Source organism: Euprymna scolopes, chromosome 3, assembly GCF_053919585.1.
Source record: "Euprymna scolopes isolate OS-2025 chromosome 3, ASM5391958v1, whole genome shotgun sequence".
NCBI lineage: Eukaryota > Metazoa > Mollusca > Cephalopoda > Sepiida > Sepiolidae > Euprymna > Euprymna scolopes.
This window is the reverse complement of record NC_136484.1, coordinates 149,866,243-149,890,268: the sequence shown is the minus strand read 5'-3', so window position 1 is coordinate 149,890,268 and position 24,026 is coordinate 149,866,243. Positions and strand designations below refer to the sequence as shown.

The following is a 24,026-nucleotide window of genomic DNA, read 5'->3' as shown; positions in this document are numbered from 1 at the left end:
TGTTTTATGTCATTCTTTCTCAAGCAGAGAAACTATTAGACATTTTACAGTGCGGAAAACTCGACGTGAAATATGCTCAAGATAAAATACATGATTTCATTCAATCGATATCAAACAATTGTGACAATAAAACATTATGAAAATATGATCCAACAAACGATGACAGACATGGAGATATCTGACGAATCACATGCTCCACCCACAAAAAAAACTAGGGGAAATCGAATCAACTACAAAAGTGTATATGTTTAAATAATTCAAAACATCATTTCGTCACTAAAGGAACGATTCGCCAACATAGGAGACTTTCCATATTTTGAATTGCTCGATGTGAAGAAGTTTGAATTTTTTTCCTGTACATTCCCTAAGCAACATATAGATGCATTGTAGAAAAAATACCCTGGTATTTTTTACCTAAACTCCTTGACAAGTGAGCTCAGGTATTTGTATGCTGACAATGATTTCAAAAAATGTACATCAAGTAAAGCTATTTTGGAGATACTTCATCAACTCGGTTTTTTGTTTGCAATGTTTGAAACTGTGAGACTGATACAACTTTCCTTTACCATTCCCACTACTTCAGTTTCAAATGAAAGAAGTTTCCCAACCTTGGACAGAATACGATCATTTTTGAGATGCACTATGGCTGAGGATCGACTTTCGTCTTTAGCCCGAATTTCAATTGAGAAGCAAATACTTAAAGAGCAAATTTTAAGCAAATACTTAAAGAGCAAAGAAATGAATTGCACAATAAGGTAATAGAAAAATTTGTGGCCAAACCAAGACGCCTGGAGTTTATGCTCAAATGAGATGACCTTCCAAAAAACGCGCTTGACCTGCAAACACGCCCATTCAAAGGCATTTATAGACGAACACTAGCTGTGAAATGATGCAGCAAAAAAAAAGTTACATACAGAATCTTTATGAAAAATATTACAAAAGTATTTACGTACTACTACGGAATTCTACGAAGGTTCCGAGGTTTGAGGGTTTTTCTTACTATTAATATAAAATGACATAGAACCCGTATTTTTCATAGATTTCTATGATTCAAAATTCACGAATAAACCAATCCTTAATAAAAAAAAAAACGATTGTAAAGTGCTAATAAAGAAATCAATCGTTTAATTATTTTATAATTTCATGAAACAAATGACCTGGAGAGTTGTGAACTTAATTGCTAACCTGGTTAGTTGTCATTGCCATCAATTTCTTTATTCTAATAAACATTTTTCTCGTCATAGTAATGAACATCTCTTTTCTTCTATACTTTTGAAAGGAAAAAACGTATCTTATCTACTGTATAAACAAGACTACAAATTATATAGTATCTTGATTGTTTACAAAAAAAAAAAAACACCATGCAAGGTATATTAGTCAATCTGTGCTACACAATGGAGAATCATGCAATAGCAACTATGATGACTTACTTTGGGTCCAGGGACCATGGGTTTGGAACTGAAGTTGACAGGGGGGGGGGGCATGAGTAGCAATAATAGGCTAGAGTCGCCACTGATATATATATCAATGAAACAGTTGTAATGGAAAACATCCAAGAAATAAATGAAGGTTATAAAAAAGAAAACATGAGTCTTTGAATTTTCAACAAAATTTTGCACTATATATATATATATATATATATATATATATATATATATATATAATAGTGACCTGATCTATTTATAATTATTGGTTTCCATGTTGTGTTAAATTCTATACTAAGTCTGTTTTATAGATGATCATCACCTAGCATATGTGCTGCTTCTTTTAAGTTTTCTTACTCACCACCATCCTTCTGTCTGATTTTTACTTCATCCCATAAGGGTAGATGGTTTCCCTTTTTTCTCCATATATGGTCAGCCATACCTAACTTTTCAATTTCTATGTATTACGGCTTTTTGATGTTCTCCGAACCTTACACACAGTCCTTAGTCATGATTTTCTCTGTATGGCTTGACTCACACATGATGCATTCTGAGAGTTGAGTCATTCCTAAATACTGTCCTGGTGTTATATGGATTACATATTCTCTGAATTTTTTCAAACAAGCCCTTCATATATAATATACATATATGGTGTTTGGTCCAGGTTTCTTGGAGCAGATATTGGTTTTCTGGATAGTTGTGTTCATCTCCACTGCTGTTACTATATATCGCTTTTGCTCATTGTTGTAGGCAGCGGATGATTTCTTTCCTTACGCAATATGGATGGTGAGAGTTGAAGTTTAGATATTGTCTCATGAAAGTTGGCTTTCGATATACAGAGGACCTAAACCCCTGGTCAGCGTTGATTATCAACACATCTAGGAACAATAATTTATTCTCCTTTTCCATTGTGAACTGAATAGATGGACAGATCAAATTCACATGATCCAGTAATGTTTGAACATCTTCCTGATGCGGCCAGAATATGAATGTGTCATCCACATATCGCAACCACATTGTTGACTTCAGTGGTGTTGATCCTAATTTCCTCAATATTCTATGTATACATTGGCCAGGATTAGGGATAATGGTGATCCCATTACTAGACCTTCTTCCTATCGCTATATATCAGATCCCATCATGAAGTATGTAGTTATTACACAGAAGGTCAGCATCTCTATTACATTATCAAATGGAATGAAAATGTGTTCCTTCAGTGAAATATCTGAAGTCTTGTACAACAGTCAATCTCGTCCGTGAGTACTTCCATAAATAGACGCACTACACCTAAACTCATCATCTGGTTGGAGTGAACGGGAGCATTGTTGGTTTATGTTTCTTAAAAGTGAGCTGGATTCTTGACTAGGAAGGCTGTATAGGTGTGATGACTTGGTATAATGCTGAACTAGCTATCTGTATTTTGCAGGTGATATTATGTTCTTGTTCTTACTGAGGATCTATGATGGCTTCTGTTTTCAAAATCAGATTCTTTTTTACCTTACAGTAGCCACCAGATCCTATTAGATCTGCCAATTTCTTGGAATATTCTGCTCTATCCATTAACATTATAGCATTGCCTTCATCTGCAGTGTGACTTGATAACCAATACTTCTCCTTTTGAAAGGCTAGGTTTTGGAGGCTTTAAATTCTTGGTTACTTATCTCACTTTCCACCTTAGCTCATCTCTTTGTGCCTTGGGTTTATTCAAGGCTGCCTCTTCTCTTGGAGCTATGATGTTCAAGTATAAAATTCACTTAATAGTTGTGGCAAAGTTGAAAAGATACACTTGAAGAAAAGTTGGAGGTTACATTGACCAATACATTATTAGAACAAAACTCAAGATGAGAACAGTAGTTTGAATGATCCAAATAATACGGACATATGAGACATGTTTTGTTCATTTCAAAAGTGGCAAAAGTCTTTTAATAGATTAACTCGTATTGATACTAATTGTGTTGCAATATTTTTGGTATTATTAGTTAAACGGTTATGACTACAAAAAATCAGAAGGTTCTGTTTATAGACAGAGATGAAACTGACCAATCAAATGGAAAGACGCTCTGCTACTAACCAATCAGAAACTAGAATCACTCTATAAAACATATTCGATATTTTAGAATTCTGCACATAATTTTTTGTGACCGCATGAAAATAAAATTTGCTCTTCGTCTGCAAACTTTTACAATTCAAGACTTCTTCGGATTGCCTATCCAACAGGAAACGCTTTTCTTCATAAGCAAGCTTTAACAATTCGAAGCTTCTCTGGATTGATACTGCCTTTTTGTTTGAAAGAACATTTCTCTTCTAAAACTAAAATGACTTACAACTTCAAAAATTGGATAGTCAGTCTAGCTGTTAATTTTGCGGGCTAGACAAAAACCATTCAAGGGCCAAATGTGGACAATAAGCTACGGGTTCTGACCCCTATTTTAAGTAATGAGAACAAAAATGAGTAACTTTACTAAAGGCGAATAATAAGAGAAGTGTTAAGAAATTGAATGATCTCAATAATTGCAAGAGATGGAATAGAGAAGATGTGAGATGGGAAGAAAAAAATAATGATCTATTACTACATCACAATGTATTTTAAAATCCTTTGACTTTGTGAAATTATATAACAAATAAGAATCCAAGTGGGCATTTTAGTCCAGTGATTGATTAAAATTTTGTTTTTTCCTTTAAAGTTATTTAAAAGTTTAACATGTTTTTTAAATAATCATCTATTCTGACCATTTTAAAATGTTATTTAATTTTAGGAACGTATTGAAACAAACAAACTTTATAAAACTAAAAAATCAGCCACACAACTTTCAAATGGACATTCAGTTCCGGGCAAAATAAAGAAAACCTTTGTTGCTGGTGAAAAATTATCGACTGCTGAGAAGCGTAGTGCGCCTGCTGCAGCTGCATCATCTGTTGTTTCTGCCAAGGAAGAAATTGAAGCCATTAAGGTAAGAATAGATTTCTGTTTTTTTTTTTTTTTACAAATATACAATGTTTATATTTAAGCTGGGGTCTTCAACATTTTATAAGATTTAACAAAAAATATTCAATTATTCAATTTAATGAAATATTTCTTTGAAATTTCATTTTTGATTTAAGGTTCTTTAAAGAAGATCGTTTCATAAGTCTACACCGAAATCATAAGTACTTGTTCAGAATTTCTCATATATTAAAGCAAAATAAAGAAAACTCTGTATGATGTGCATACCTGTGATGGAAAAAAATATACACCAAAAATCATATAAATTAATAAACTATTATTTTTAAATTAGAACATCAAATTTTGTGGCTAAATCAACAGCGATGATATTGTGATGCCATCCTTTTTTTTTTTTTTTTTTTTTTTTTATTACATTTTCACCCCAAACAAGGCAAATTGCCACTTTGGTGTAGGGGGCTACTATGAGGGGCAGCAACTACTGGGGTACTATGTAGGGATTTGGGCAGCAAGGTGTCGGTTCACGTTACACTTGAACTTCTGCACGTCAGTACTGTTGGGGAAGCAGGGACCTGGAATGGAATTCCAGAGTCTTGCGGTTCTGGGGAAGAAACTATTGGAGTAAAAAGATCTTTTACATCTAGGGATCTCTACAGTGTGGGGGTGGGATTTAGCAGCCTGTCTGGTTTGTCGAGGGTGCTCACGTCGTGGGGGCACAAGTGATTGCAGTTCGTCAGAGCATTCACCACTAAAATACTTGTAGAAAAGGCAGAGAGATGAAAACAGGCTGACAGAACAAAAAAAAAATAAGTTCAAATAATTCAAACTTGCAAGATTTTCAAAAGACATTTTGAATATGAGGACATCAGACAACCTCAGATTTGCTTAAAAATAATTTTCTTGATAAAAATAAAACTACTTAATCAATTTATGTGAGTTTTTTTGATATGGTATGTTCTTTCTGTCATAGGTGCATCTATCATACAAATTTTTCTTTTAATTTTGATTTTTAATATATAATTCAGGATAAGCACCAATTTGTAATTCAAAGTGATGTTTAGAAAAAACAATCTATGAACAAATGCATATCTGAGTAGGGTTTTTTATTTTTTAAAGTCTGATCAGATTAGTAGTTTTTAAGTTATCAACGTTTCCATGGCATAACTTCGGGAATATTTCAAGCAATCTCGGCAAGATAGCTGCATATAAAATACATTTGTTTCTTTATTTACCAAAGGAAATGAAATGGTTTTAAGAAAAGCAATCTAATTTTTTATATAGCAAAAAAAAAAAAAAAAAAATTAACTGATTCTCTGATTATTAAAAAAAATAAAATAAAAAAAAAATGACATCACATACATTTTTTTTTATATGAACAAATCTTAGTAACATTATTCTATTTTTTTTTTTTTTTTTTTTCAAATGATAGATGTTTTTTTTTTTTTTTTCAAATGATAGATGTTTTTTTTATATTGATGCCCATTACTTTAACACAAAAGTGTTGGAAATTTATGAAAAATGTTGGTACAATAGATAAATATCTGTTTCAGTGGTATTCATACCAAATATTTTTTCCTGGTTCAAATAAGGTTATAATTTTAAAAACAGTTTTTGAAATATTTTTTTACTTTTTTGTCTACTGTACAGAATACATTTTTAAAGCAACTTAAGTACAACTATTTTTCTTTTCTTTTTTTTTTTATACTTGTACATTAAAAAATGAAAATATTGAGGAAAAAAAAAAAAAAAAAGGTCATATTGTACATATCTGTTTTGGACTGAAGATCTTCGCAAAAAATTTCACTTAATTTGATTGAGTAGTTTTTTTTTTGTTTTTTTTTACAGCGGAAAAACATGTTTTTATGAGAGCGCGTTGAAGTCAGCCATCTTGGAATTTTTTTAACACGCTATGGGGAGATAGCTCCAGTTAAAGCGCCAACACTCCCTCCCCATCTTTAATACTAGCTTTTCTTCCTAAAAATCGAATCCTAACAAATTGTTTTTTCGCTGTAAAAAAGAAACTACTTGATGAAATTAAATGAAATTTTTTTTCGGAGGACTTCATTCCATAACAGATACGTACAATATAACCCTTTTTTTTTTTTTTTTTTACGATATTTTCATTTTTTAATGTCTTGATTAAACTGTACAAGTACCTTATTTTCAATTAAGAAGAATACCATTGAATAGGTCAATTAATTTTGTTTTCTATTGAAAACAAATTATTCTGTACTAAAAATAGCCCTATGTTCATCATTTTTATTAGAAGTAATGTTGCTTTCACTTAATTTTTTTAAAAATTTATTTCATTCCCTTCGGTGTGGTGAGGGTTCTATGTTTGGTTGAATTTGTTTATGTACAGTCGAGCATTCACATCGTTTGATCAATAGTCGCCAAACTTGGTCAAAATATCAATCATGATTTAACTTGGATTTAATTTTGGGGTATCTAGGTCAAAGATCATGGTCACAGAAAAGATGAAAATCACACTTTTGGTGACATCTTCGGTTCTGTTCATCACAGAGACTTGCTATTTGGCTCATATTGTAGCCAATAAAGTCATGCATTTTTTGACTTTAAGTTTGATCATGGCTCAAATATCTTTGGTTCTATGGGAGGAAATTACATGAAGAATTGCAGATTTTTTAAAGATTATAATACTATTCTATTGTTATATTTTTATGACAATTGGTAAATGGTAAAAAAGAACCTATATTTTCAAACCAATAAAATATGGCCAAATTTGCATACATTTGTATATATAATGTCCTGGCAGGCTAGCTTCAGTTTGGCTGCTTTGGGATAAATTTTGCTTAGGGTTTTTCTTTGCTTGGTTATGTCCTCTGTGGCCTTGCCAGGCCACTAATATAAAAAAGCTCTACACTTGTATTGAGCACTTTTGAAAAACTATTGGTTTTTAGTTAATGTTAGCAATATACTTGAACTTAATTAAAATATATACATAGTGCATGTGTGTGTACATAATTTGACCTCCCACACACAACTGAACTGGTATTTTATGTTTTGCCTGTTGTATTAAAAGACAGGGTGGTGCATGATTTTCCTAAATTTTTTACAGTTTATGAAATCTGTTATGTTTACTAAGTTAAATTCTATGTGTTCATTAGTGATCAATTGGAAATGCAACACTTGTATGTTGCTATACAAATAAGCTATCCTCATCTCAAAAATGTGATTTTCGGTTTTCGATAGTTTACAAATGAGAGGACTGATGTGTGAAGATATTGGCTTCCTGACTTAAATACACCAAACATTGATGTTATTGTTTTTTTTCCTTTCCCTTTGCAAGAAAATAAAACAAAACAATTTCCTCTACAAAACAACCAAACTAAACATTAGGAATAAATATTTGAAAGTATAAAAAACTTGAAGCATAGAACTTTTTTTACAAAATTACTGGATTCAGCATAGAATAACTTGAAAACAACCAAACCAAACAATGGAAGGGTGCTTGAAAAAAGACAAGTGATTGCTATGAAAATGTAAAAAAAAAAAAAAAAAAAATGAAATGCCTAACCATCTGCAGTAAAATGAAAATAGTGTTACGTTATGCAGTATTTCTATTGTTTTTACCATGTCGTCTATTTACTTCATAAATCGTGTGCCAAAATGTGTGCCGAATATATATAACTGACACTATCAGTTTTAGGTATATAAAGAGTGACAATTCTCTAAACAATACTTTCACAGTATGCTACGGAGGGAGAGAGAGACATGAAGTGGCGGATGGCTTGTTGACTACTGATGACAACCAGTTGGCTTCCTCCGCTGTCTTTTTCGCTCTCTGTTTAACCTGAATTCATTTCTTTATATTGACACATCTCAAACTCGTCGAATCAAAGCCACATTCCAAGTGGTTGTTTACATTTTCGAAAACTTGATCAGTTGAAGAATGTTGAATTCCAAAGCTTTTGTACATTCCTTCCAGTGTTATGATTTCTGATGACATGTTTTCTTGTTTTGACGACTTGTCAACAAATCTTGCGTGTGTGCACCCAGCTCAATATGCATGTGTGTACTACCAGCAATAATTCCGGCGTTGCCCAGAATAATATGCAACAATAGTATTCATAGACTGAATAACAAGGAAAGTGTCTATCGGGTGTGTATACACAATGTGATATTGAATGGAAATGAATCTTGGTCAGTGAGGGTTGAGGACATGTGTTGCATGAAGGGAAATAATGAGAAAATACAATGAATATGTGATGCAGAACAAGACACTTGGATGGTATGGTTATGCTCAAAAAATAAATAAGACTTAGATGTAAACCAGTTAAGGTAACAGGTTCAGTTGGCAGGTGAAAAGAAAAACTATTGGAAGTGATAAGAATGAACTTGAGAGAAAGAGGGATAAATAAAGGCCTTGCCAGAGATAGGGTAGTTTGGAAATTAATTTCTAAATGCTAACATGTAAAACTGACATTGAAACAAATATGATGAAATGATTAAAAAAATGAAACTCCTCAAATCTTATTAGCGTGAAAAAGTATTAGAACTATCATAATCAAGATGAACAGTGTATAGAAAAAAAATTTCTGATTTGCTTAAGCTGTTCAAAGCTGTTTAGCGTAATCAGGTTGACACACTGGTTCTTGTTAGATCTCCAAAGTTGAGCCTGGTCAATATCAGATGGATGACCATTTTAGAACATCAGACTCTATATTGTACGATAGTGACACCTTTATAAAAAAACGAACAGAAAGAAAAGTGGTACTTATACAGTTTAATCAAGACAAAAATGAAAATATCGAGAAAAAAAAAGATTACATTGTATGAATCCGTTTTGGACTGGAGATCTCAGAAAAAAAACTTCATTTAATTTAATCGAGTAGTTTTTTTTTTTTTTTTACAGCGGTAAAACATGTTTTTATGAGTGTGCGGTGAAGTCAGCCATTATGGAATTTTTTTAACATGCCACGGGAAGATAACTCAATGTAAAGTGCTGACACTCCCTCCCCATCTTTAATACTAGCTTTTCTTCCTAAAAATTGAACCTTTTGCTTGGTATCATAATAAATTGTTTTTTTCGCTGTAAAAAAAAACTACTTAAATGAAATTTTTTTGAAACTACTGAAATTAAATGAAATTTTTGTTTTGAAGGACTTTGTTCCATAACAGATACATACAATATAACCTTTTTTTTTTTTTTTTTCGATATTTTCATTTTTTAATGTCTTGATTAAACTGTACAAGTACCATAAAAGCTAATGTTGTTAAAAAAGTCTTGCTTGAGCACTATGAACATGTGACTAGAGACTACTTGTGAATTTGATATTCTCTAGAAACTACCTCTTTCAGAGAAGTTGACGACTATTCTTTATTATAAAGTTAAAATTTTACCTTAAAAAGTATTAATTCAAAGCTTAGAATAGGTAAATAAATTTCAGTATTACTGTATGTATTTTTTTTTATTTTTCAGAAAGCAATTGCCAAGGCAAAGACATTACAAGAGGTTGAACGGTTGAACCAAATGTTACGTTCAGGACACATTCCAGGATTTGATGCTAAAAAAGCAAAAAGTAAGTAACATTGCTCTATCAGGTGACATGTTTTGTGCCCTCCTCTCCAAACACACTCTTACAAAAATATTGTAAAAAAAAAAAAAAAAAGTATGCCCTTTTCTAAAGTACAATTACAGTTTCAATATTAATAAAATTAAGACTGTTTATCAACTGCTGTAATATAAAATACTAAAATAAACTTAAAAAAATTTATTTAATTACAAAACTAAATCTCTATCATAATGCATTTTGCTTTATGCATAAACAAGTCAATCATCTTTTGTTAATAGTTGAAAAATAAAAGTGAATAACTTTGATTCTTTGAAATTTAAAAGGAATTTGGAATCTGTCAAATAGAAAGTGATTTGATGCTTTAAAATTCTTAGTAAATCCTCATTTATTTAGATTAAAAATTTTGGGAGGCATGTACATCCAATAATTTTATAAATATAGATTAAAAAAAAAAAACAACATTGCCACAACAGAAGAAAAAAGAATATTTGCTTCTGGAGCAGTAACAGAAGCTCCATATGAAGCGAGTGACAAACAAAATGTATTGTTTGGAAGAAACATCTTGCCTTGTAGATTTGTATTTGTGTTTATCAGTTGTTTTCATTTATGGGATATTTCATTCCAGTCTCTAGATAATGTTGGGTCATCAGGAGAGAATACACACAGTTTCAGAGCCTTATTCTCATTTGTTTTTTTTTTGTTTTTTTTTTACGTCTCCCCCCCCCCCACCCACACACACACGCTTAAGCTCCATTATCTGAATCACATTTAAATCGAATGAACTGTTCAATATAATCAAAATTGAACGCTAAGCAACTTGGAGTTTCCCCATATCATTCAACAGTTTAATGTCTTGTGTGTCATGTAGAGACTAATTGTCTCACATCTTCAGTTGTGAGAAAACTATATATATATATATATAAAACATGAATAGTTTAATAAATTAAAAATGAATGATAAAAAATAACATTGTAACCATCACAAATTTAGTTAGTTTTATAACAATTTGGTTCAATTAATAATTTAATGAGTAATTGATATGTAACAATTACATTTAAGTTTCAAAATCATTCAAAAAATAATGGCATAGAAGAAAATAAAGAAAACGTGGCAAAAGGCAAAATATGATAGCAAAAACTTCCGAGACATGCCAGAGATGTGCAGCTACCAATTTGGGCCATTTTAAGTGTAATGGCCACCCTGTGTAAATGTTGTGACAGAGATGATTCTAGTCATGAGTAAGATAGGCATTTTTTATCATGATGACCATTTTCCCCACACTTTTGATGGCTTTGTGTCTAAGTTGTTTTAAATGTAATGTAAAAAAAATGTTTTCTTTAAATAAATAATTCAAAGTACAGTAGCTGTTCTTATACTACGCATTGTCTTTTCTTTCCTTGATTGGTGAAGCAGAACTTCTTGAGGCAATTTTTAGAGCTAGATTTTCACCACATTAAAAACCAACCTTCTCTGGGGAGAAAAATGCAATGTGATTATAAAAACAAGAAATGATTAGAAAAACATTTTTAAATAATATAAACAACTTTGAAAAGTTGTTTATATTATGTAAGACTATTTTACCTACTTATGAATCTGTATATTAACAGTCATTACATCAAATAAAGTTTTTTTTTCTCTTCCCACGTATCTATTAAGACAGTTGCCTATTGGGAAGGAGATAGATGACCTATTTTCTTTTTTCGTTCTCAAACTGAGACCTCGTCCCCAAATATACAAAAAAAAGTTGGGTTTTTTTTGTGCAAAATGGAATAGATAAACTGCAATTTTATTTTTTTTTACAAGGGAATTACCACTTATTAAGACCTGAAGGCCACTTGAGGATAAGGGTTAATGAATGTACGGTGGTCACCGGGACAACAGCTTAGTGATTGTTAATGGTGAAAATTGGGTATAATTTGATTATTTAAGAGGATGGCTCAACAAGAACTTGTTTACATTGGACTTGAAGATGACTATTGTAATCAGCTGGAAAGCAGGCCAGTGGAACAGTTCCACAGGTTTTTACCCCCAGGCGAGCAGCTAGTCTGTCAAGATCTTTACCCTGTAAAAATTGAATTTGATTTAAATAATTTATTTAATTATAAATCGATTTCATTGTTATAAATATTTTACTTTTTTATTTATTAGGTACGGGCAAAATGAATGCCGATGCTCAAAATGTATAAACATTTTGACCCCTCCCTTTACTTAAAAAAATCATCAAAAATCATGAAATAAACCAATTTTAATGAAATTTTCAGTATTTATCAAATAATGATTGAGGAATATAATGAACTAATTATTTTTATTTAAATCTTAGTGGAAATGTATCATTTTGTTTAAACAAAAAATACATTTACTAAAGTTATAATTTTCAGTAGTAAATAAAAAACGCAAGACTTTATTTTTGCTTTTTTTATATGAATAAAGCATCGTAATTTGTAACAATAAAAATAAAGTAATTTTTATAGCTACATTACAAAAAAAGCCCCTAAAGTCTGTATTAATGAATTCAATATAACTCGAAGAAAAGTGAATTTCTCAAACTACTGATATTACCATTGAATTAAGCATTGCTTATTTAATATTTTCACACAAAAAAATTATAATTGCAAAAAATATTTCTACTTTTTTTTCTTTTAAATTACTGGGTTTCGCATAATTTTTATATGCAAGATTTTAATAATTTCCTTGCTCGCAAGAATGTGAAACTTTGGTGATCTGACTGGAACTGCTGTGTCAAATGTGATTATGGCGTGCGTGTGTGTGTGTATATATATATATATATATATATATATATATATATACTGTATTAACAAAACCAAGACTTCAAAAAAGGAATTGATAGCAACAGAAAGTGTATTTCATTGTAAGTTACAATTGTTTCCATACCAGTTTGACAATTTCAGGTATTATGGCGTTTGAAAAATTTCACATAACCAGCATTTCTTCAGACTTCTTGAATAAAAAAAACACTCTTGACAATAGAACATTGTTTAAAGAAAATTCTCTTAATGGAAAATGAAGCATGTGAAAAAACATTTACCCTGGAGGCTTCCTCCGTGAAAAGCCTATTCAAATATTAATATATCACCTAATTTTCATATCCTTATTTAAAAACCAAGTCATGAGAAGTTTCCACAAAAATCCGTAGCCATTTAAATTCTTATAATAATACCATTCATTGAAATCTTAAATTAATTCTATATTTCTTTATTTCGTATAATTAATTTTTAAAAAGAATTTTTTAAAATTTCGTTTCTATATTATGGCCATAACAACCTTGCAAAAAAACGTTACGGTTAATTTTTAGTTTTGTATTCGCTCATTTGTGGCAAACAATGTTTACAAATTATCGGTTAACTTATTACTTAGATTTAAGTTCAGTTTAGGGTCAATATTTTATTAAATAGGAAAATAAATAAAAAAAAAAACAATACATTATATTTATTAAACCTTATACAACATTCCGAGTAAAGGATCCTATTCTATTTTTCATTATTTAATATTTTAAAATTCGTTATCATTCTAATCAAATATGGTTCTATATAGTTATGGAAAAACTAATTATGAAGATAGATAATCCAATTATGTTAACTACTGGTAAATGAATTATGTGGGAATGAAGGTCATATTAGTACTTATAACAGTTAAAGGGAGACAACTAAGGCCGTTTGATGTTTCAGGTCTAGTGAATACTAGAAAGCGTATATGATTTAATAATTTATTTAATTAAACAGATACAGAAAAGGCTACGATAGCTTATTTAGCAAAGTAAGAATCTAAAGTATATTTTTAATCTTAAAACTGATTGTTTACCCATGGGTTTAACCTACATCTGTTATTTATCCATAATCTACTTAGGTTACTCATGGCTTCAAAACCCAAAATTACAATTCATGTATTATGTTCTTGGATATCTAAATAAAATAATATATATCCTCTAATAATTATTTTGACAACAAACCTACCCAATAGCTACAAGTGTGTTTCACTCTGATGAGAAGGTGTCAACCCTTGAATTTTTGGATAAAAACATTTAGAACAAGAGTGAATAAACCAGCAGGGATTCTACAAGCTTCAGATGTCAGATAACAAAATCAATTAATTTCCAGTCCACTAATTGCTAATTTAATTTTTAATAATAATTGCTAGTTTATTAAGTTGTTTTATTGATCTGGAAAGGATACCGCTTATTTCATCATCAATGCTGCTACAACTAAATGCTAAAAATGCTCATGGTTATGAAACAAAGTTTCCAGTCTTTGTTGAGCTTTATACTTTATCTATATTTCTTATCGAGTGTAGAATGATAAAAACTATATTTGCTTATTAGATTTGGATCCTTCATTTAGACTACATCACTCCCAGCTATTTAACTCTACATTAAAATTTAATCCTTGTATCTGAGGATCTTTGTTATAAAAAGTTATACCTCAGTTACATTTGAGGCGTGATAGCAGAAACCTATTCCTGTGAAGACGTCCCTGTATGGCATCTAGCCTTTTATTAAAATTTCTTCTTTAGAATTCACTATGTAAAAGGCTTCCAATAAACATAGATTGCACCTTTTTGATTTCAGCACGGATTAAAATTAAGGAAGTTATAACTATTTTTGTGCCTCACACGTTTGTATATTTTCCCCTCTTTAAGACCATATGCGTTTCATCACATTTTTTACACTACTTTTTCAGTAAAAATGTCATAACTTTGTTAAAACACAAGACTAAGCAATGAAATTTATCATATAAGTGTATTTTTGTACCAGGAATCAGAATATGCGACTGAAAATCTCCCAAAGTTCATGGTTTCCAAATAATCTGCAGTAAATGTGCATAAATATCCTGCAATTCCTTAAAAATGCCATGTATCCATAAACAGAAAAGAACTTGGAGAACTCATAGTTGAATTGTAATGTGCTTTGTAATGTGCTTTATGTACAAAAAACTTAAATCTAAACATAGGACCATTTAAAAATGAATATATTGCAATATTTCATTGGTATTATTGTAGATTAACACCTTTTGTTTAACCCCACCCAACCCCTTCTGACCACCCCTCCAAAATGTGATTCTACCTTTTTAGGCAATTATGTATGAAATGCCATGAAAAACTTTAATGAAAGATAAACAAATTATTTTAGAATTTAATGTAAAATAATTCCCCATTACAGTTCATTCTAGCATTTTAGGGCAGTTAACTGGGTTTTTTTTATGGGAGATAAATCCTGTATGCTTTTTTTTTTTTTAAGACGATTATGTGTGGTTTTAAGAGGGTTTCTATGCAATGAGAATATGGGGAGTGTTGCCATTCGAACTTTGAATTAATTGTAGGGCTAATGAAAATTGTGTGAACATACTGAAGACTTGACAGAAACAAAAACAATATTAGAGGGGGACGGTTAGTTTCACAAAAATTCAATGTAAAATAATTCATCATTTCCAGGCCATTCTAGCATTTTGGGACAGTTGACCAATTTATTTTTTATGTGCATTTTTCTTTAAAGAAGGATCTATTTTTTGTTTGTTTTAGACGCTGGTATGTGGCTTACAGAGGTATTTTGTTGGAGGGGGGGGCTTGCCACTCGAACTTAGTGTTATTGTTAGGGTTAAAGAGTGTTTTAGAAATTTATATATATGTGATTCGGCAGGTAAATAAGTCAGCAAATGTTATATATAGTTTTAATTTAATAAGAAACAGCGTTACGAAATTTCGAAGAAAATTCCATAAATTAGTTGATTTTTATTTTCGAGGTTGAAGGTGTTTATTCCATAAGCCGTTTATACTATGCTGGAGCAGGTGGTAAAAATACCTTTCGCTTAATAAGTAGAAAATAAATAACGGGCTTTGTATTACTGTACACATAGATTCGAAAAAGTTATCAAAAAGCAAATACATAACAAATGTTATCAAAGGCAAGATAAGTTACTTTTCTACCTAACTGGATATGTTTTTAGTATTTTTATTTAATGTAACATGTGTATTCAGCTCGAAAAGCATACAGTGCTACCGATGTATTGGAAAGTTAAAAATGACGGCCGACTATCTCTTTCACACGATAAGTTTGGGAAAATGAGCTAAAAATAAAAAATTAGACAAAATACTGTTAAAAACCCACCGAATATATATTCGCCTATGTCACGGTAACACATATTGAGCGAGTTTCTAACAGTATTTTGTCTGATTTTTTATTTATAACTCATTTTCCCAAACACTTACTGCCTCAAAGAGAGAGTTGGCCGCCATTTTTAAATTTTCGAATAGTAAACACTGTTTTTCGAGCTGAATAAACATGTTACATTAAATATAAACACTAAAAACATATCGAGTTTGGTAGAAAAGTAACTTATTTTGCCTTTGATAACATTCATTTGTTATATATTTGTTTTTTGACAACTTTTTCAAATCTATGTGTATAGTAATACAAACGAGATTTTCATACGTCTTTTGATTTTGAAAAAACATTTGTGGCTGTTCGCAGTAAAACATTGTTTTAATTCACTGTTCACAACTAATGCAATGAATAAAAATGCATGCAAGCTATATATCTACAAAAGTTTATTTTATTTTTTAACCATGTTTTTAAATTTGACCAGAAATGTGAGAAATTATAATGGATTCATAATGCCGAATTGGTTGGGATTGTTATTATACATTCTGAAAACCAAATAGTTCTAAACTAATGTTATTCTGATAACAAAATAGCTCTAATTAGATATATCAGAACATTTATATTCATATTTTCATGTTTTTCTTAATTCGTTCGTGAATAAAAATTAAAGAATGCATGTTGTTTATACTGTGCTATGACTAATACTACAGCTGCTTCTACTAATACTAACTTAATTTGACCAAACTCAAGAAATAGAAACATTTTTTTTTCGGGTAGATCCTTTTAAATTATTATCAATTACCGCGATTCTACTCAACATAGAATAATACTTTTAATTGATAAAGATAGTAAAAAGAATGATTTACTTACTAGTGGGTGTCCGATGAAATTTTTTTCAAAATGTTCGATACTTGTCATATTAAATTCTTATTTTTAACATAACAAAAAAAGAAATGGTCAAAAATATTTCAGATACTTGACAGTATTAAGATTAACACCTTCTGATTGGTTCCCAACTTTCATGACGAAATTCTTCATACAATCATGGTACGGGCCTTTAGAAATCAGATGGGGGTCATTACAAAACTTTACTGAAAACACCATTTTATGACGTTCACATTTTTATCATTTTATTTGCTTAAAACTCTTAAAATATATAATGTACATTCATATTTATTAATTCATTTGAAAGTATATTCATTTCCGAACAAAACAGTAGTAAGTTGAAGACTTGAAATGCTTTGGTTTAAAAAATATGGCTATTTTAGTAGAACTACCTTGAAATCTGTGATTATCCAAAGCATTTTTTCGTCCGTGTGTATTACTACGAATACCAAAAAAAATATACAACTAATGATACTACTGATAGTAATAATATTAAGAAAAAAAATAAGAAGAATAATTGTTACAGTAATACTGACGATAGTAAAAATTATAATATAATTATAATAATTATAAATGAATAAGCATGCTAATACTACTTATACTAAATCAAAATAATAATATAAAAAACATATGAAGAATGGTAGATAATATAAATTGCACTATTAGTTAATTGCACTAGACGTTGCGAGCCTATCTTTGTTTTATCATTATTTCCATGGCAGGTGCTCGTCTGAGCTCCAATCTCTGGTCCCTCCCTCGCCAATCTTTTACGAAAAACACCCGTCTAGCTGAAACCACTGTCAAAAATTTTCCCCACTCTTTATCTGTGCCTTAATCAAAATGTAGATTCCATGTACAAAGCTTCTTTCTTAGAACTGCATGCCTGTGGAACTCTGTTCTGTCTGCCTGCTTCCCACCTGATTACAACCTGGATGTCTTCAAGTCCAATGTAAACAAATTCCTAATGAACCGCCCCCTTAAGTAGACACTTTATTAAATCTCCACACTAACGTACTGTACATGCAATAACCTTATCCCTGATATGTGGTGACCACCTTGTAAAAAAAAAAAAAAAAAAAAATATTAAAATGAACACCAACAACAATGATCCCCAAAATAGTAATAATAACAATATGAGTTAGCGGAGAATGGTGTTAGGCCAAAGCAGATTCAGGATATAAAATACTTTTTTTGTTTGCTTAACCCTTGTTGTGTGACAATTGTTTGGTAAAACTGGCCATGTTAAGAACTGGCACGTAGTGTAACCATATTGAATTCATTGCTACAATATTTTTCATTCAACTTGTTTTAAGTGTCAGTGAATTGTCGATTTGCCAACTCCCAAGCTCATCAGCCAATTTTTAAGTGCTCAATGAAGGCTCAATGTCCAACACGGTTTGCAAGTTGATTGACAAATAAATTACACAGAAAAATTTAATATATTATACGAATGTACATCCTCCATTAAAAATTAAGTAAAAAATAATTTTACTTTGCCAGTGTTTGTGCTAATATTCATATAAAATATATATTTTTTTAAATTTTCTAGTTTTAAACGTTTTTCTTTTAACTTCACCAGTTGTGACGTTATCTATATAATCACCTGCTAAGGCACTTCGTACATATTTTATCACCTTCCCACACACATTTAAATATAAATTAGATCGTCCAATTAGCAAAGGTAGTGATTGGTGATTAATTTGATGTGACTTAGATGAAAAATTCTAGCTTTACCCATCTTAAAATTAATTGTTCCAAAATCAAAATGTCACCATTTCAACTAAAACAGTACAATTTAAAGTAATTACATTTCAAAAAGTGACATTCGTTTTATTAATTTGTAGAATATTTAGCCGGGAATTATTTTTTTACAGTAAGAAGATGGCAAGTTGTTTTAAGAATTAAATTGTTACAAATTTAGACAAAGAAGAAACATATTTGTTTTATTTCAAGATTATTTTGCTGACATAATTTATTTTTACAGAAGAAAGTTTTCTTTGTAGGAAATACCCTGACAGACATTATTTCGAAGGGAATATTATTATTAACAATAAATTATACAGATTGATGTAGAAAGCATTGAATTTTCATGAGTGCTTGCTAGTTTTATATTAATACTAGAAGAGGTGTCCGTCCTTGCCTGATCATAAAATATGCTTCAATATAATATTTTAATTTATACAGAGTTCATATATATTATTATAGTGTCAATTTTCTATCGATTATTATATTATATTGTACCCAATATATAGTAGTGATTTCATAAGAAAAAAATTACTTGAGTGGTGTCATTAGCTAGAATCGAAACCAAAACTTATGAAGTATTCTTGGTAAAATTATTTATTACACAATTCAAGCAAGCAAGGAAGGACAGTTCAGAGTTTTATAATTATTAAGATTATATATATATATTAGTGTTGAGACAATTAATCAGAATTGGAATCTGAAAAATTGATATCGGAATCAGAAAAATTTGCGCCTATTTTCTGATGCCAAAACCGATTCCTTAAATTATCCTTTTTACTTGATTTTGATTTAAGAAAAATCTTCCACTGCTTGTAGCAATAATAAAATAATAAATACTTACTGATTTAAACTTCCAGTAAGACTAAAATCTCCAGACCACCACCTCACCAATGTGTTTTTGCATTTGAGAAAATACATGCACATTTAAGATGTGTTTTTACAATAATCAGGACAAAATAACACTTTTATAGTTAAATATTTATAGATTTATAAAGAATTGGAATCAGGAGTTTAGTACAGAATTGGTAATTGTATCGAAATCGGGAAAAATATTGGAATCGTCCCACCACTAATATATATATATATATATATATATATATATATAGTAAGAAAAATATATATGGCAATGGAATGCGGAATATTCTGTGTAGCTTAATTGCCATATATATTTTTCTAATTTACTACCTAGTTCTACCTATGTATTGAGCACTGTTAAAGTAAATGCTTAGTTTACACATAAAATTATACTTTTGTATATTATTTCATGTGATTAAATGAAGTAGTCATATATATATATATATATATATATATATATATATATATATATATATATAAAAATAAAAAATATAACACAGAAATTACATAATTGTCGATGCAATAATTTATTTCAACCTTATGGTATTTTCAAGCATCTAAACCAGACAATTACATTTTTGATGGACTTTTTGAGTATCAAAAATGTAATTGTCTGGTTTAGATGCTTGAAAATACCATAAGGTTGAAATAAATTATTGCATCGACAATTATGTAATTTCCGTGTTATAATTTTTATCTTATTGCTCTGTTTACCACATTGAGCTCTCATACCCGGATTTCCTCTGGAATTATTCCATTATAACACACACACACATATATATATATATATATATATATATATATATATATATATATATCTCCGCCTGCCCACACACACACACACACACACACACACACCCTCACATACATATATGCATGTGCATGCACAGTGACAAGACTGAAGCAAGCAAGCAAAGATGCCTTGACGGTCCACAGAGTTTTATAATTATTAATATTAGCGTGAACACTGAAAAGTATTTTTTTTCTATCATTTTAACTGGATGCACACTAGTATTAATACATTTTTACATTCTCTTTCATTTGAAAAGGTTTGTACTTTTTCAATGTTTGTATATAAAAAATGTATGTATTGCTGTTATGATGATTTCTTATGATTTAATATATTATTAAACTTGTCTTTTACAGTGTTTCACAATGAAGAAGTCGAAGAAGATGAAGATATGGATATTGAAGAATCAGTCGAGCATGAAATGGAAGAAGGCAATGCAGAAGAGTCTGAAGATCTGAAAGAGCAAGAACAAATGAAACGGAAACAAACTGAATTTGAAAAGGATAAGGAAAGACAGCGAAAGTTAATAGTAGAAAAGCAGCAAGAGCAAGATAGAAAAGAAAAAGAAAAAAAGAAGGAATTTGAAAGACAGCAAGAAGCAGAAAAACAAAAGAAATTGGAAAAACAAGAGCTGGAAAGAAAAAGGAAAGCTGAGGGAGAACTTGAAAGAAAGAGGAAGGAGGAGGAAGAGCTGGAAAAGAAGAGAAAAGAGAAGGAACTTGAAAGGAAGAGGAAAAAGGAGGAGGAACTTGAAAGAAAGAGGAAGGAGGAGGAGGAACTTGAAAGAAAAAGGAAAGAGGAGGAAGAACTTGAAAGAAAGAGAAAGGAGGAGGAAGAACTTGAAAGAAAGAGGAAGGAGGAGGAAGAACTTGAAAGAAAGAGGAAGGAGGATGAAGAAAGAAAGAGGAAGGAGGAGGAAGAAAGAAAGAGGAAGGAGAAAGAGGAGCTTGAAAAGAAAAGAAAAAAGGAAGAGCTTGAAAGAAAGAGGAAGGAGGATGAAGAAAGAAAGAGGAAGGAGAAAGAGGAGCTTGAAAAGAAAAGGAAAAAAGAGGAAGAGCTTGAAAAGAAGAGGAAAGAGGAAGAAGAGCGCAAAAAGAAGAAGAAAGAGGAAGAAGAGCGCGAAAAGAAAAGAAAAGAGGAAGAACTTGAAAGAAAGAGGAAGGAGGAAGAACTTGAAAGAAAGAGGAAGGAAGAAGAACTTGAAAGAAAGCGGAAGGAAGAGGAACTTGAAAGAAAGCGGAAGGAGGAGGAACTTGAAAGGAAGAGGAAGGAGGAGGAACTTGAAAGGAAGAGGAAGGAAGAAGAACTTGAAAGAAAGAGGAAGGAAGAGGAACTTGAAAGAAAGAGGAAGGAGGAGGAACTTGAAAGAAAGAGGAAGGAGGAAGAACTTGAAAGAAAGCGGAAGGAGGAGGAGGAACTTGAAAGAAAGCGGAAGGAGGAGGAGGAACTTGAAAGAAAGCGGAAGGAGGAGGAGGAACTTGAAAGGAAGAGGAAGGAGGAGGAACTTGAAAGAAAGAGGAAGGAGGAGGAACTTGAAAGAAAGAGGAAGGAGGAGGAACTTGAAAGAAAGAGGAAGGAGGAGGAACTTGAAAGAAAGCGGAAGGAGGAAGAACTTGAAAGAAAGCGGAAGGAGGAGGAACTTGAAAGAAAGCGGAAGGAGGAGGAGGAAAGGAAGAGGAAGGAGGAGGAACTTGAAAGAAAGCGGGAGGAGGAAAGGAAGAGGAAGGAGGAGGAGGAAAGGAAGAGGAAGGAGGAGGAAGAAAGGAAGAGGGAGGAGGAAAGGAAGAGGAAGGAGGAGGAACTTGAAAGAAAGAGGAAGGAGAAAGAGCTTGAAAGGAAGAGAAAGAAGGAGGAAGAGGAGCTTGAAAAAAAGAGAAAAAAGGAGGAACTTGAAAAGAAGAGGAAGGAGGAACTTGAAAGAAAGCGACAAGAAGAGGAGGAGCTAGAACGACAAAAACAAGAGGAGCTTAAAAGACAGGCTGAACTTGAGCGGCAAAGGCAGGAGGAGCTTGAGCTACAGAAACAAGCCGAGCTTGAACGGCAAAAGCAGGAGGAACTTGAGAGGCAGAGGAGATTAGAATTAGAAAGGCAAGAACTTGAGTTACAAAGACAATTAGAAGAACGACGTCGGGAAGAAGAGATGTTGGTACAACAGCAAGAAATGGAGCAACAAAAGCTACTGCAACAGCAACAATTGCAATTAAAGCAACAACAGTTGGAAGAACAAGAAGAACTGGAAAGACAAATGCAAGAGCAGCAACAACAATTAGTTATTGAAGCAGCAGCTGCAGCAGAAATTGAAGAAGAAGAGGAGGAGGAGGGGGAAGAAGAGGAGGAGGAGGAGGATGAAGAGGGGGAAGAAGTGGAGGATGAAGAGGAAGATGAAGAGGGGGAAGAAGTGGAAGAGGAAGAGGAGGAGGATGAAGATGAGGAAGAAGCAGAGGATGAAGATGAGGAGGAGGAAGAGGAAGAGGAGGAAGATGATGATGAAGAAGCTGCCTCCTCACCCATGCATCAAGATTTAGAAGAGAACAAGGATGATGAAGATGAGGAAGAGGAGGAGGAAGAGGCAGATGAAGAAGAGGAGGATGAAGAAGAGGAAGATGAAGAGAAAGAAGTAGAGGAGGAAGATGAAGAGGAGGAGGAAGATGAAGAGAAAGAGATAGTTACTATTGATGATGAAGAGGAGGAGGAGGAAAATGAAGAAGAGGAAGGGGAAAATGAAGAGGAGGAAGAGGAGGAGGAGGAGGGAGATGAAGAAGAAGAAGAGGCAGATGATGATGAGGAAGATGAGGAAGAGGGAGATGATGATGATGAGGAAGAGGAGGAAGAAGATGAAGAGGATGAAGAAGATGAAGAGGATGATGACAATGAAGAAGAAGAGATGGAAGTAGAAGAAGAAGAAAGTGACTAAATCGGAAAGAATTTTAAAACCACAGAATATTTTAAGAAAATGTTAATTTTTTAACATGTAAATATTTATTTGAATGAATGATTGCATTGTATAAAAGTTCTTTTAACTCATTTGTATTTTTTTAAAAATCATCCTCTAAAAATGCTGAATGGAATATTCAATTGTGTGACTTGAATGAGAGAATCATTTCATTTTAAAATCCATTTACCATTCTTTGTTTCTGCAATAAAGGCAACAAGTAGTCTTTTTCTAATTTAGCTTTTCAAGATTCTTCAATTATTTTTTTTCTTTACACACTATAAGAAACAAGTAGTGTATTTTTTTCTTTGCAAAAGAAACCTTCAAGACTTGTTATATAAATATGATATATTGTATAGACTTGTTATATAAATATGATATATTGTATAGACTTGTTATATAAATATATTGTATAGACTTGTTATATAAATATATTGTATAGACTTGTTATATAAATATATTGTATAGACTTGTTATATAAATATAATATATTGTATAGACTTGTTATATAAATATGATATATTGTATAAACTTGTTATATAAATATATTGTATAGACTTGTTATATAAATATAATATATTGTATAGACTTGTTATATAAATATGATATATTGTATAGACTTGTTATATAAATATAATATATTGTATAGACTTGTTATATAAATATGATATATTGTATAAACTTGTTATATAAATATGATATATTGTATAATTTTTGTTTTTGTCTCAGAATTCTTAAATCATTTATTCCTTATGATGTCAATTAGATTGTAAAAGATATGGTTGGTAGAGAGGTAGTACTTTT

At 31.2% G+C, this 24,026-nt stretch overlaps 1 protein-coding gene across 1 annotated transcript in view; it reads left to right on the top strand.

Moving 5' to 3' along the window:
* LOC145259756 (uncharacterized) overlaps window positions 1–23,457 on the top strand; it is a 51,342-nt gene extending 27,885 nt beyond the window's left edge. Inside the window, exons 6-8 of the mRNA XM_080117476.1 lie at window positions 4,181–4,375; window positions 9,809–9,908; window positions 20,647–23,457. Of these exons, the coding sequence (XP_079973602.1) occupies window positions 4,181–4,375; window positions 9,809–9,908; window positions 20,647–23,204 (2,853 nt within the window). The 3' untranslated portion in view covers window positions 23,205–23,457. The remainder of the gene's footprint in view (window positions 1–4,180; window positions 4,376–9,808; window positions 9,909–20,646) is intronic.
* The last annotated feature ends 569 nt before the right edge of the window (window positions 23,458–24,026 follow it).